This window comes from Lampetra planeri, chromosome 47, assembly GCF_965212315.1.
Source record: "Lampetra planeri chromosome 47, kcLamPlan1.2.h2, whole genome shotgun sequence".
Classification (NCBI taxonomy): Eukaryota; Metazoa; Chordata; class Hyperoartia; order Petromyzontiformes; family Petromyzontidae; genus Lampetra; species Lampetra planeri.
This window is the reverse complement of record NC_136153.1, coordinates 5436179-5449990: the sequence shown is the minus strand read 5'-3', so window position 1 is coordinate 5449990 and position 13812 is coordinate 5436179. Positions and strand designations below refer to the sequence as shown.

Sequence of the window (13812 nt, the reverse complement as noted above, 5' to 3'; positions counted from 1 at the left end):
TTAAGTGATAGGACCCAATCGGCACCACAGAGCCTCAGTCAGCATCGCTCTTATCTGGCAGAGTTATAATTCCTACATTCACTCGCAAATACAGCAGAGAAGTAGGGGCTTGCGCATTTCAAAATTCAGCGATAAACGGGACACCCACCCTGCAGACGTCTCGGAGGAGGAAAGGGTTAAATACATACGCGAATAAAACCATCAATTCTTACAACGTGCGACTCCATGCAAGTGTAGCATCTTTCCGACAGCTCTGTTTCTTCACCTATTATTTTATTATTTCCCTTCTACGTGACTTTACCGAAAGAACCAAGAATATGAATCCCTGCAGTCACGAAAGCTTTAAATCGAAATGTAGCGTCAGTGATTCTCAGACGAGGATTGTAGAGGCACCTTTCTGTATTGAACACCCACGCTCTCGCCTGCACACTCTACAGTCGCTAGCCTATACACAACGCGAGCCGTCTAACACTGACGGCGCTGACGGAGACAGCCAACAACTATCTAGCAGCGCAATGTCGGGCGAAGAGGGCAGCGACAATGACGACGATGGTGACGATGGTGACGAGACGACAGCAACGAGGAGATGATCCAATCCCAGAACGGGCAGCCTTGAGCTCCCGCTCTCGGCCCCTTTTATGCTCCCAGCGCGGCCTGGCTCCGCCCTGGCCGTGGCTCCCTTCTCGACCCCACTAGCAAGTTCCAGGGGCTTCCAGACGGGGCCCCCCATGACCCTTGCCCCAGTTCCACCGCCCTGCCGACACAGCCGTGTGTATGCTCACCGGCACGTGTACCGTTTGTCCACCACAGTTGCCGCTGCTGGCCACTAGCTGGTGCTATTATACTACACAGGCATTACGAGGCGTGGATGCTGCCGTGGTGGTAAACGTCAGCATGCGCTGGACTTGCAACCCAGACGTCTGTCGGTTCATATGCCCGGCATGGAAGTTGAAACAATGGCGATTTGATTTTTTTTTCCTTGTCAATTCCCTCCACTTCTATCTACCCAGCAGTATGAACGGCTATGCTGCAATTCGATGGGCAGATCGCGTGTGGCGGGGTCAACTATGAGTACTTCCTCCTCTTTCAAGAAGTATGGTCATTGTGGAGGAGAATGAAAATATACCCTCTCTAGAAGGAGCTCTTTCTTGAGCTCCTTCTGGTGGAAGACCTTCAGCCAGCAGTGGAATGAGCAAGTAATTGCAGGGCTGCACCTTTACCTAAATTTTTTTTTTTTACATTTTTACCTTGAGCACCATAATAAATTGTAATTGATTCATCAATGGATCCGATATTTGCTCATTTCATTTCAAGGCTTTTTAACGTTCACGGCTAATTGACCCCGAGACGGCGATAAAAGTTAACTTTGAGACAAACTCCACTCGCTGCGGGAATTGCCACTTTGTGGCCTTTGTTGAGGAATCACGTGCGAAATGGTTAAATGTGTTCTGCCGCGGTGAGCTTCACGCACCGCATGTTCGTCCGCGGACTTTGCGCCGTGAGTGCGCACATGCCGGCGTGTCTAAATTAATTACTCTGCTCGCTTCCTCCGCAATTGCAGCCGAGGAGCCTCTGTTTAAAATGCAAATCGGATTAATTTGTCACCGTAAATGCCGGGGCACGCTCAAGGTGTGCCACCCCATGCATAATTGTGTTGCCGCTTCGGTGTCACAAACAACAACAACAACACGAAAAAACGCAGATGTCGGCGACGAGCAAGATGGTTCTACAAATGTCCTTCAACTTGACATCATGTGGACGACATTGGTCAAGCCGACCCGAGAAGTTCTCGCTCATCATGATATGGTCCCTTCAGCCTGAAGACGACACGCAACGTGACGCACTGCGTGCTCTGGTAATCAAACATAAATCCGAAGTCACCAGCGGCGGCAGCTCTTGCCAGGAATGTAAGTGGCTTGCGTTGCTTTGGCCAGCGTTGCTTTATGGGGAACATTCTCGAAGCCGACGGGATAAGATGAGCAATCGATGTAAAGTGTTGAGGGGAAGGCTGCAACGGTTGCTTGCATCGGGGTGTGAAAACGGGAGCCAAAAACGTTTTTGAGAACAAAGGAAAATTGCCACCTTCCTTGGCATTAAACACAAAATTAACAACATTTCACTTTAAGTCACCAAGCGACTTGCAGAAAAGAAATGGTGTCCGTGCGAAAATGCCCATCGTCCTCTGACCGAACAAACACGGCCAACACTTACGCCATCTGCACAGAAAATCACAACGGCAATGTTTTCACCGCGTACCACCACGCCTATCCAATTCATTTGATGGCAAAAGGTGAACAGGGGGTCGGGTGTTTCTGGGATAAAAAAAAAAATCACACGCAGACGCATGGCTCCCTTGAAAGTGATCTCTCTTAATGCCCCGCAGTAAAAAATTCTGCGCGGATAAACAGTAGAGGCAGCGACCGTGAGGTTAACGCCAGGAAACACTTTGATACAAACCGTTGGAGCAGAGACGTGATGGCCCAGCGCGGATTTTCTCAACTGATGTCATGACCTCATAAAACTGCGGCCGTTTGAGGTTCAGATCACGCATAACAGCCTGCCAGGAAACACGCACACACGCACAAATACACACGATGATGGAAGTCAACCATCAAAACACCCAAGTTTTATTTACCGAGATATTTTTTTTAATTCTACAAATGCCCGAATTTGCATACACATGAAATGTAGCAAGTAGACCATACGTATTTGGTTTTGGCTCCACGCCAATGCAAATGTTATACCACAGAAACATTTAGAGACTGAGATGAGAAGAAAGTCTGTACACTGCGCTACCATTCAGCTTGTGCAGGTGTAACAACGCATTGACTCGCCGATTTATAAAATCGACTCCGAAGCTCACGATACACGCATTAAGTCGAGTGTGTAAGAATCGATGTTCTTAGATTAAGGTTACGCTTCATGTCATGGGTTTCACGCATCAACCCGCAGCGAGTTTGGTGGCCACTGCATTCAGTAACATTTTAAAACTGAATCACGACACTAAACTGCGATGACACTTCATCGAATTGCCCCCCGGGAAGGTTGAACCGTCATACTCCTGATGTCACTTACACAGGTGTGCCCGCTGTAGTTGCATATTTAGTGTTTCTTTCATTGCAGGCCAGGGCAGGGCAGCAAAATTCACTGTTGCACCATGCTATGTTTCCTGCGTTTATGCTCCCTGCTTTAACCAACTCACACTTAGAGTGGTAAAGTATGGTGATAAATTCCCCATGACCCGCACGACATGGGGAGGGCCTTTATCCAGTAGCAGATTGATAAAAGGGCCGTAAGCATGTTTTAATTGACAAGTGAATGACTATATTGAGTGCATTCTGGTATGCATATGTATCCTTTATGAATCTTTATGTATTGGGCACAAGCCAATGCAATGAATGTGTACATTCGATGTTATTTTACCTTTAGCTTTTTAATCTCTCTGTTTATGTCATCGACGTCGCCAAAGGTCACGGGTTGTGGTGTCAATCTTTTCTCGAGCTCAGCCAACCAATCGGAGAGCCCTGCAACGCGCGCTTGGAATTCTGGGAAGGCATCATCCTGGCATGTTGCAAGATGGTGGTGCTGCTCAACGACTGGACCGCTTTTCACAGACACTGGCGTCGCAGAAACCCTCGCAATGTCCATCGAAGGCCCTTAAAACACAAGACGATTGTAATATTTAACGTAACACCTCTGACATTTCAGTTTAAAGCTTTCGTGACTGCAGGGATTCATCTTCTTGGTTCTTTCGGTAAAGTCACGTAGAAGGGAAATAATAAAATTATAAAAATAAAACATAATAAAATAATTCTCACGACGTTTCGGCCACAACGCAAGCAGCCGTCCTCAGGTGAAGAACAGGTCTGTCGGAAAGACAGCGTCATTTAGATGCTGTCTTTCCGACAGACATGTTCTTCACCTCTGACATCGTTCCTAAACGTGGTCCACTCGCAAAACAATGGAACAACAACTGGAAAATGCACAAAGACACATGGAGAGACGCACACTTGGAATAAGAGAGAAATGTACAGTGGAACACGTGAATAGTTCACTGTGACGAAAAGTTAGTGGGCTTGAGCAGTGCCTGAAATGGAATGTGTCCGAAAGAACATTTCTATATCTTCTTGGTTTTTTCGGTAAAGTCACGTAGAAGGAAAATAATAAAATATTTTCCTTCTACGTGACTTTACCGAAAGAACCAAGAAGATGAATCCCTGCAGTCACGAAAGCTTTAAATCGAAATTTAACATTTCTATATATATCAACTACTTGGCACATACTAACACAACAGGCCTTGATCCAGCCATGGACTGATGATGTTAAATGATCAAATATTATATTCTATGGTTATTTCAGTAAAGTCACGTAGATAGAAAAAATAACATTAATAAAAAAATAAAGTGATTAAAAATATCACGACGTTTCGATCGCAACACAAGCGGTCGTCATCAGGAACAGGGAGGTTAGCCTCTGAGGGCAAGCTGTTTATAAAGATTTAGAAATGGGCGGGGCAGCTAATGCTAATGTAGGAGAGGGCTCCGACACCGGCAGTAGGTCTCCACCAATCAAAGCATTGCACCTCGCTCCACACACCAACACTTCTGATGGTAGAGGTTGACCAAAAGTGGTTGATGACATCTTTCCAATGATTGCTGAGCTTATAACCATCCTCTCGGTTGAAATGGTATCTGTAAATATGGATGGCTTCATGAACGAATCTTTGTTGATAGCCAGTAGGCTTGCAAAGTACCATCGTCTTAGAGAAATCAATTTCGTGGGAGCCAGCTGCATTAAAATAATGATCAGCCACGGCAGAAGTGTTGGACCTGCCATGTTTCAAATCTGCCTTGTGCTCACGAACACGGTCCGAGACATGTCGCCTAGTTTCCTAAAGGTAACTGCTGCCGCAGATACAGCTTAGTTTGTAGACGCCGGGATATTGCATGTCAGGAATCTTGTCCTTCACAGATGGGATCAGATCATGCATTTTATATACTGTGTTAAATCGGACCTGGATCTTGTGTTTGTTAATGATTTTGGAAATATTTTTGGTTACCCCTGCTATGTATGGCAAGGTGGTTTTGATTGGAACCTCAGATGGCTCCTTTCTCACGGTTGGGGTGATGGCTTTAAATTAATCACTTAATTTTTTTTTTCTACGTGAGTATACAAAAAGAACCATAGAATATGAATCCCTGCAGTCACGAAAGTTAAGTCAAAATTTGATCAAATATTAGTTTAATTAAACGTCAGTAAGAAATTAACAGATTGCATTGAATTAGCATGTTATTATAGTTTCCCGAATTCAAATTGAATAAACAGAGACTAGTGCAAATTCGCAACGATTACCTCCATATTTGCATATTAGTGAGTGAATGCCACCCAGCATAATGTAGCGTAAAACTCCTTTATCGGGAACTTTAATGTGAAAGTAGACTAATGCAGACACACTTTTGTCTTTTTTTATATATGTAAAAGTTGAAATATTCAGCGTCTTTGATTATTAAACCTTCACTCTACAAGTAATATCACACTCAGAACTTGTCATAGCTGAAGCTTATGTTGCCACAGGAAGATAAATCACACTGCGTGCCATTGGGCGAGCAATGCTTAACTCTACACGCCCCCAATATAACTTAATCCTAATCATGATTAAAAAAAGGAAATTTTCATTTTTCTTGAAGACAGTTTAATTCAAAGAAGAGGCACTTGGAAGAAGACGAAATGAGGAGGGCGAGAGGGAGGGACAGATGTGCAGATAAATGGATGGAAGAAAAGACCAAAGGACACGCACAGTCAGCGAGTGCGGTGACACAGGAGCAGGGAAGCGCACACAGCATAATTTTAAAGTGCACCACAGGCTGTCTGCAAATTGCATGTTTCAGCGTAAATTATCCAACAAATTTGTGATCAAGAAAGGGGGGGTAATAAAAACTCCTGTAGGATAGCAGCCTGCAATTTATTTAGCAGGCTTGTCATTGCACTACTTGGGGCCAAAAATGATGACCTGTCAAGAAACGCAGGTGACTTTTATTCAAAGCAAAGTGCATATTTATTACTTCCAAAATATAAATATTATCTCGACCCATTAAACCGTAACAACACTTCAAAAATGGAAATTAAGTTTTATAGCTTCAGCTAGTTTATATGTTTTTAAGTAGTTTCTTTTTTTTCTTGGTTCTTTCGGTAAAGTCACGTAGAAGGGAAATAATAAAATAATACAAATAAAACATAATAAAATAATTGTCACGACGTTTCGGCCACAACGCAAGCAGCCGTCCTCAGGTGAAGAACAGGTCTGTCGGAAAGACAGCGTAATTTCCCTTCTACGTGACTTTACCGAAAGAACCAAGAAGATGAATCCCTGCAGTCACGAAAGCTTTAAATCGAAATTTAGTTTATTTTTATGTGATGTGGGGTTCAGATACCTGCATCAACAAAGCAAGGCTTCTCTTCGTTGGCTTTTGGAAGGCCTCGCATCAGCTCATTAAACTGCAACCATTCAGTATGCAAATTCCTCACTGTGACCTGTAAACACAACAACAGTGATATGTCATTTTACTAGTATGATACAACACCCGCCTCTCAAATACATATGCCATGTTTTCCTTGCCCCAGAGGCAACGCATGAGCTCGGTAGGCTTTCGCCAAGACAAGATACTCGTATTTTTTAAAGATATCACTGGACAACACACTTTTTCTGGCATAAGGTATTCCAACGGTTTTAAGGTAATTTTGGGGTGCTGATTCCAAATCTGGCATCAGTTTTTGTCTATCACATCAGGTTTTTGAGATATCAAATATTGCATTTTCAATAAAAACTGCAGAAGAAAAATATTAAATAAATGTTGATATCTACATAAAATTATATTATAAGCACACTATCCTAAAAATACAGCACCACAACAACTTGCAATCATAAGTGACAGAGTTAATTTCGGGTAAAATCAATGAAAATGAGGTATGCCGATAGCATAAAAATGAGATGTGATAGAGCAAATCTGAGATCATATTTGGAATCAGCACCCTGAAATTAGTCTAAAACAGCTGCAAAAGTCCAGGCCAGAAAAAAATGTTTTTTTTGTTGACCAGTGGTATTTATTGTTTAGCTCTCCAATGTGCTTTCGGGTTGTACCGCGAGTTGTTTGAGACCATGTCCGACGTTTCGCCCCCACGTGCTGGGGAGCTTCAGTTACTCAAGAATCTCTCAGTTGCTGAAGCGGCTCTCAAACGCATGGAGAACGAAACGTTGGACATCGTGCCGAACGACACGAAAACGCATCAGAGAGCTGTACCACACAACTCCTAAAAAAAAAAAACTGTGTAAAATTGCATGAATATCTGATCATGATGTGTAAATAAACCACAAAATATTGATGTTATTTTTTGTCCATTAAAAAAAGAAGCCGATGTCTCCACCATAAACAATTATTATTATTGATCAGGTGAGCACCACCACTTCAAATGATGAAACCACTCTTGATAGTTATGATTGCCCAGGGTTGGCACCAGTCTTAGTGTCCAGGGCTGAGCGCTGCCAATGCAATGCATTGTCCGTTTTGTCAAGATGTGAATATCACCCGATATATTTTAACGGTACTCTTAGAATATTAATAATAATAATAAAAAGGACACTTCACATTGCTTCGTAGGACAGCTAATCAGATAATAGCCAAGTTACATTTTCATGAAATGACTTCATGGCCATGCATGTGACCTCCCCTTGTGAATTGTGGAAAAATACAGCCTTTCAGCAGGCCACTATCAACCTACTTTACAAATACAACTGCCATTCACCAACCTGGTGTACATCAACGAGAAGTCACAAGCATTTGTGTTCGATCCTCGCTGTTAACATTGAACACATCACCTTAAGCTCTTCTGGTAAAACCCCCGCACGTTCCATTTCTTCTGCCTCGGCCAACAAAGTGTTCACGGCAGAAAGGTCAAAGGGCACCAAACCCTCCGGCTTCTGTGGAGATAAAACGTTAAAGTTATCATTTCGTACATGTCCCGCATTACAAATCATTGATTGTTATATCAATCATTAAAAAAAAACTACACTGGGTACTATTACTTTCACATACTTTCCTATCTTATGTTATTTCTTAGAACATTTTCCTCATCAATATTTCAGCGCTTTGAAAAAGGCCTAGCACATGGGACATTACCATAAAAACGAATTATATCCTCTTCCCCCATAGTTTATTCCGATTGTACTATTGGCACGTGCCATGATAAAACATTTTTTTATACATGTTCAGATGCGACCTGGCCACAAATGTTAGCTGAATGGAGTGGCTGATTGCGTTGAAATTTGTAACAGCCAAATTATACTCGAAACGCACATTTTATAAATGTGGAGGGAAAACCGGAGGACCCGGAAAAAAACCTACGTGACCACGGGGAGAACATACAAAATCTAAATATACCGGCGTCAGGGTCAGGATCGAACACCAAAGACCTCCTGTATTCCGGGCGAGGGAGATAACATCTCACCATCGTGATTATGGGCCTTTTTTGTGGCCTTTTTCCCCCAATTACACAGTAGAAGGTGGACTCCCACCCATGGGCTGCACTGTGATATTGTTTGTAAACCAAATCGGTGTTTGGAATTCCCAGATGTGAAATTGAGCCAAATTAAGTGAAAACCCAAATTTTATCCTTCTAATTTTTTGTCCCTCTCCTTTGGAAAAAGGGAAGCCAAAAACAGGGCAGGGTTGAGAACAAAAGAAGACTGCAGCCTTCCTTGGCATGAACAAAACGTTATTAAAAGATCGCACTTTAAATTACTGCACGACTTGCAGAAACGCACATTAGGCGTTCTATGCGAAAATGTCGATAATCCCTCATCAAGCAGACACGGCCTATATGTATGCCACCTGCACAGCAAATCGTATTTTATGTGATCGTTTCTTGTGCACTCTTTTGGCGACTTGGAGAGAGACGAACAACCCTTGAGAACCTGGATTTTATCACGGGCGGCAAGCAATCCAGATATTCAAAGCCAGGCTTAAAAATGACCATTCTTCACCACACTGCTGAGTGCAGCTTGGTGAATGCGGTGAGCGTCAAGAGGGGGGCGTAGAAGTACAGTACAACAGCGGAATTTGCTGAAGTGACCGTCTGCTGGTCACCGATCCAAGCACTTGCTCAAGGCTGCTTTGCTTTCTCAGAACTGACGAGCTTGGGGCGCGCAAATTGGTGATTTGGTCGTCAGTAATAAAATATGAACCGCGTTAAATATATTAATCGACGACGCTGATGAAGACGGTAAAATCGCCCATATTTCACCGTGCACCAATTGTCCCTCTGGCAAGGGCCGCGTTATAATCTGGCGCCCGCTGGATACCGTGTGCCCCCGCGGGTGTTTCATCCACGTAGCCGGGCTCATCCTCCGAGATGCCATCCGAGAATCCACGACCAAGTGGCATGGCTGGCTCCGGCGCCGTTCAACGCCGGCGATGATCCCCCCCCCCGCCCCCCCCCCCGTTGGCTTTCCAACAGCGCCAGGCGTAATTGTCTGTGCCCTTGTTTTGTTGGGTTACAGCCATGCTCTTTAATTAAAGGTCACCAAACTCGCAAGGCTGCAAGGGCCAGCCGTGTGTTTACAGACGAGTACAGTAATTACAATGTATTATTTTCGTACACGTCGGTTTACTTTGGTCGTGGGGGGGGCGGTGGCAGAGCGGTTAACACACGCGTTTTTGAACCTGGTCACCAAGGTTTGCTTCCTATCCACAAGCCCGTCCAAGGTGAACATCAGTGGCGAGTGATATCTGAACCAGCACTGGAGCCGCTCCCCTCCAACAACTCGCACTGTCCAGTGCGGTGAAGTATGGTCAACACGGCATGGGGGAGGCGTCGGTCGAGGAGAGGGCTTGATTCTAGATTTGAAGCTTTCGTGACTGCAAGGATTCATATACTTAGGTTTTTTCGGTAAAGTCACGTAGGTAAAAAAATAAAATTTTAATTTTAAATTTTTACCTACGAGAGCGCTTGATTTACGAATGCCCATCATGTTAAAATCGTATTATTCGCTGCCGCCACCTTGTGGATGGATATGGCTTGCGAGTGATGAGTTAGCGGTGACGATCGGTTGGGCCCACCAAGGGCCCCCTCCCGTGGCTCTCACCGGCACTGCGAGGCGTGCAATCGGGTCGCACGTGCGCTAGCATGGAGCATTGTAACAAAGTGCGATGGGGTATTTCCGTCGTGTTGGATAGAGTTATCTTGGACGAGGGGACCTACCCATGCTGTGCAGGTCATGAGCACTATTTCACCGCACTTCACCACGCCGCTCGGTTTGGGTCGGTCAAGGCGCTGAGAATATAGATGGGTGAGCGTCGATTGTAAACATTGTGGATTTAATTTTCGATTTAAAGCTTTCGTGACTGCAGGGATTCATCTTCTTGGTTCTTTCGGTAAAGTCACGTAGAATAGAAATAAGAATATTACAATATAATTGTATTATTTTATAGTATTTTATTTTATTATTTTACTATGTTTTATTTTTATTATTTTATTATTTCCATTCTACGTGACTTTACCGAAAGAACCAAGAAGATTGTGGATTTACTCTCCAACACACCGGTGTGCTGTCCTCGTAGCAAATTGGCATGTTCTGTTTACGTGACTAACCTTACTAATTGGCTGTCGCGTGGTTGGCGGGTTTAAAGACACATTTATATATTTACACAATCTAACCAAAAACATCTGTATTATGGATGATATTGGTCGCAAGAGCCAAACCGAGCGTAGATGTGGGGAGTGTGGAATCAAAGTGCGATAACGAAAGGAATTTGTCGCACCACCCCCTCTGTTAACCATGTACGTGTTTGGCTTTTGGGTAAATAAATACATTACAAAGAGCCAAGGGTCTGTTTCATCACACAAACATAAAATTACAATTTAGTCCATTGGCCTATTTGGCCCTCCTGGAACAACGTATTGCTGTAGCATATTTTTAAGCGAACAAACTCCGGACCGGTTTTGACTTTCCGAATCTCATCAGCACATAATGCACGCAAGAGCCGGGGGCGAGTGAAACCAATGCGTGCAACAGGAATATAGAGGGTATTAATTCTAAATTTGAAGCTTTCGTGACTGCAAGGATTCATACTCTTAGTTTTATCGGTAAAGTCACGTAGGTAAAAAATGAAATAAAAATTTATAAAAATAAAATAATAAAAAATCACGACGTTTCGGAGGCAACACAAGTCTCCCCCCTCCCGATACGTTACATTCATTGGCTACCACATTCTGATAAGCTCCCCCCCTCTCCTCCCCCTTAACTTGTATTTAAGAACTTGCATCTTGGAATCTCTGCCTCACTTGATACAGCAAATCTGGCTGTGACGGTCCCACCTGATGACGGAGACTTGTGTTGCCTCCGAAAAGTCGTGATTTTTTATTATTTTATTTTTATTAATTTTAATTTCATTTTTTACCTACGTGACTACTGAAAAAACTAAGAGTTGGAATCGGGCCCATCAATTACAATTTCTCATGTTCGTGGTAAACACATCAACTTGGTGTACGTGAGAATATTGTGTTTCGATTATTACAAATTGCATGCATAGTTGGAGTTAATCAATCGCGTTTGTAGTGGGCAAAGTGATGGGTAGCAGCAACTGGGCAGCTATCGACAATGGCCATCTGTGGTCTGTTTTCAGCAGCGCTCGGCTCAGAGTCAGCTGCGAAATTTTCAAATGTCAAACAGTGGCGAGGTCTGCGCGGCTTGAATTTTAAGTGCTACTCTCACACTTTTACTCATAACGACATTGCCAATGCCATCACGAAGCGCTGTTTTTAATTCACGGAGTCCGCACTCAGATTTTCCTCTGCCGCAAAATGCTAGATTGAATGCTACAATCACATTTTTTACACAGGCCAAACTTATAAAATATTTAGCCCAAAGGGAAATAAAGTTTATTTCAGGAATAAAATACTATATCGTAAAGGAGGGAATGGCTCCGTGGTGCAGTGGTTCGCACACCACACTCTGAGCCTGGTGTCCAACTGCTGGTACAATTTCTGTTGCCCAATCGTGCCACCAATACCTCCCCTTGCATGATCCAGATTTGTTTTTTAGGTTAGGCCACGTGGTGGTGGTAGTTTTACGCCAAAATTCTTGTCATTGACGCTCCAACCACCCGACAAAATTGTTATGTTTGCAAAGATATTATTTATACGTGGCTGATGGATGAAATTTTGACTGATAAAGCTCCCCCCCCACCCCACATGCGAGGGGGCAACACTCTATCCCGTACGAAAGGGACAGATAATCAGTCCACACACTTTGCTGTCATACTTTCTGCTGGCGAGCCAGGATATTGCACTGGGATGCCCACGGGAATTTGAGTCTCTCAACAAGTTGTCATTAGTCCGATACACCAACCCCCGCTGCCTCTACAGCGCCGGTTTACAGCACAACACGTTTTCAAAACATCAGATATTTCGCTCATCCGGTGCACCGTTCAATTGAGAGCATTTATGCTGCTGACTTTAAACCCTTTCCCGATGCCGAAACAACAAGTTACAGGTTGGGTGACCCGTTCACTGCCGAATCTCGGAAAGCGCAAGTGGTTCAGCGTTAATTTCAGAGGCATAGCACCGCTGATTTTAAAGACATTGCATTCACCGCACAGAACTGTAGCGACACGACCGCACACTACGATATCCGGCGCCAAACTGTGCCACGCGCCTTCCCCGCGCGGCTTTTTACTTCTGATTCCATCCCGATGACGTACACGTGCGCGTGTTAACATCGCCGCAACGGAATCGTCATCGGAACGAAAAATCGGAAGAAAAACCAATGACGTACGATAACGCGTACGTCAGAGGTCACAAACGGGTTTTGATTCCTTACCCGTACCCGTACCCGGCCGCACCAAGGTCGCAAACGGGTACCCGTACCCGGCCATACCCGTACCCTACCCGTACCCGGCCGGGTACGGGTAGGGTACGGGTATCGGGTACCAGATTGCGACCTCTGGGATGAAGCCATGTTGCAGGTGCGGGTGGGTTGATTCTAGGAACTTGAATTGTGAGAAGAGACAAGACCTTGGGAAATGAGTGACAAACAGTTACTCACCAGTGACTCACGGTCTACCCGTACCCGTACCCGGCCGCACCAGGGTTGCAAACTGGTACCCGTACCCAGCCGGGTACAGGTAGCCGGGTATCGGGTAGGGTACGGGGATCGGGTACCCGGTTGCGACCTCTGGCATACGTCGTCGAAATGGCAAAAAGTTAACCCATGCGAGAATCCTCCCACCGCGCGTGCGCACCTGCACGCCGGACCCCGGCGTCGGTGGCGGTGGTGGTGGCGCCTCGTCGCGGGACGTCCACAGCCGCGTCCGGGCGGCGGCGAGCGCCGGCAGCAGCTTCCCCGAGCGCTCGTCGAGGCGCGACATCGAGTGCAGCAGCCCCTCCACCTCGCGCCAGCGAGCCGGCAACTCGTGCGACACCTGGGGGGGGGGGGGGGGCGGGGTGCGTGCCCGCAAGCGACCAGAGTTATCAGAATCTTACTGGTAGGAACCTTCTGGTTACACCAGCCCACAGGGGATTATTGTGTCCGTCAGTCCGTCGTGCAGGGAGGGGCTGGGTGGGGAGGGAGGGGCTGGGTGGGGAGGGAGGGTGGGGCTGGGTGGGGAGGGAGGGAGGGTGGGGCTGGGTGGGGAGGGTGGGGAGGGGCTGGGTGGGGAGGGTGGGGAGGGGCTGGGTGGGAAGGGGCTGGTCACCCTGTGGTGCCCTTATAAAACTCAACGTTTAACCTACTCACGCCGGCTTGTGCCCGCTCTCACA

The 13812-nt window shown here is 45.4% G+C and overlaps 1 protein-coding gene across 7 annotated transcripts in view; it reads right to left on the bottom strand.

Annotated features, from left to right (window-relative positions):
- The window catches only part of LOC144733531 (dystrophin-like), a 393684-nt gene that overhangs the window by 230538 nt on the left and 149334 nt on the right, over nt 1-13812 (bottom strand). For 6 of the 7 annotated variants that reach the window (XM_078615485.1, XM_078615482.1, XM_078615479.1 and 3 more), the window contains 5 exons: nt 13296-13475; nt 7874-7975; nt 6432-6531; nt 3424-3656; nt 2458-2557 (listed from right to left, as the gene is read on the bottom strand). In XM_078615485.1, the coding sequence (XP_078471611.1) occupies nt 2458-2557; nt 3424-3656; nt 6432-6531; nt 7874-7975; nt 13296-13475 (715 nt within the window). The remainder of the gene's footprint in view (nt 1-2457; nt 2558-3423; nt 3657-6431; nt 6532-7873; nt 7976-13295; nt 13476-13812) is intronic. The other variant, XM_078615484.1, reaches the window with a different exon arrangement.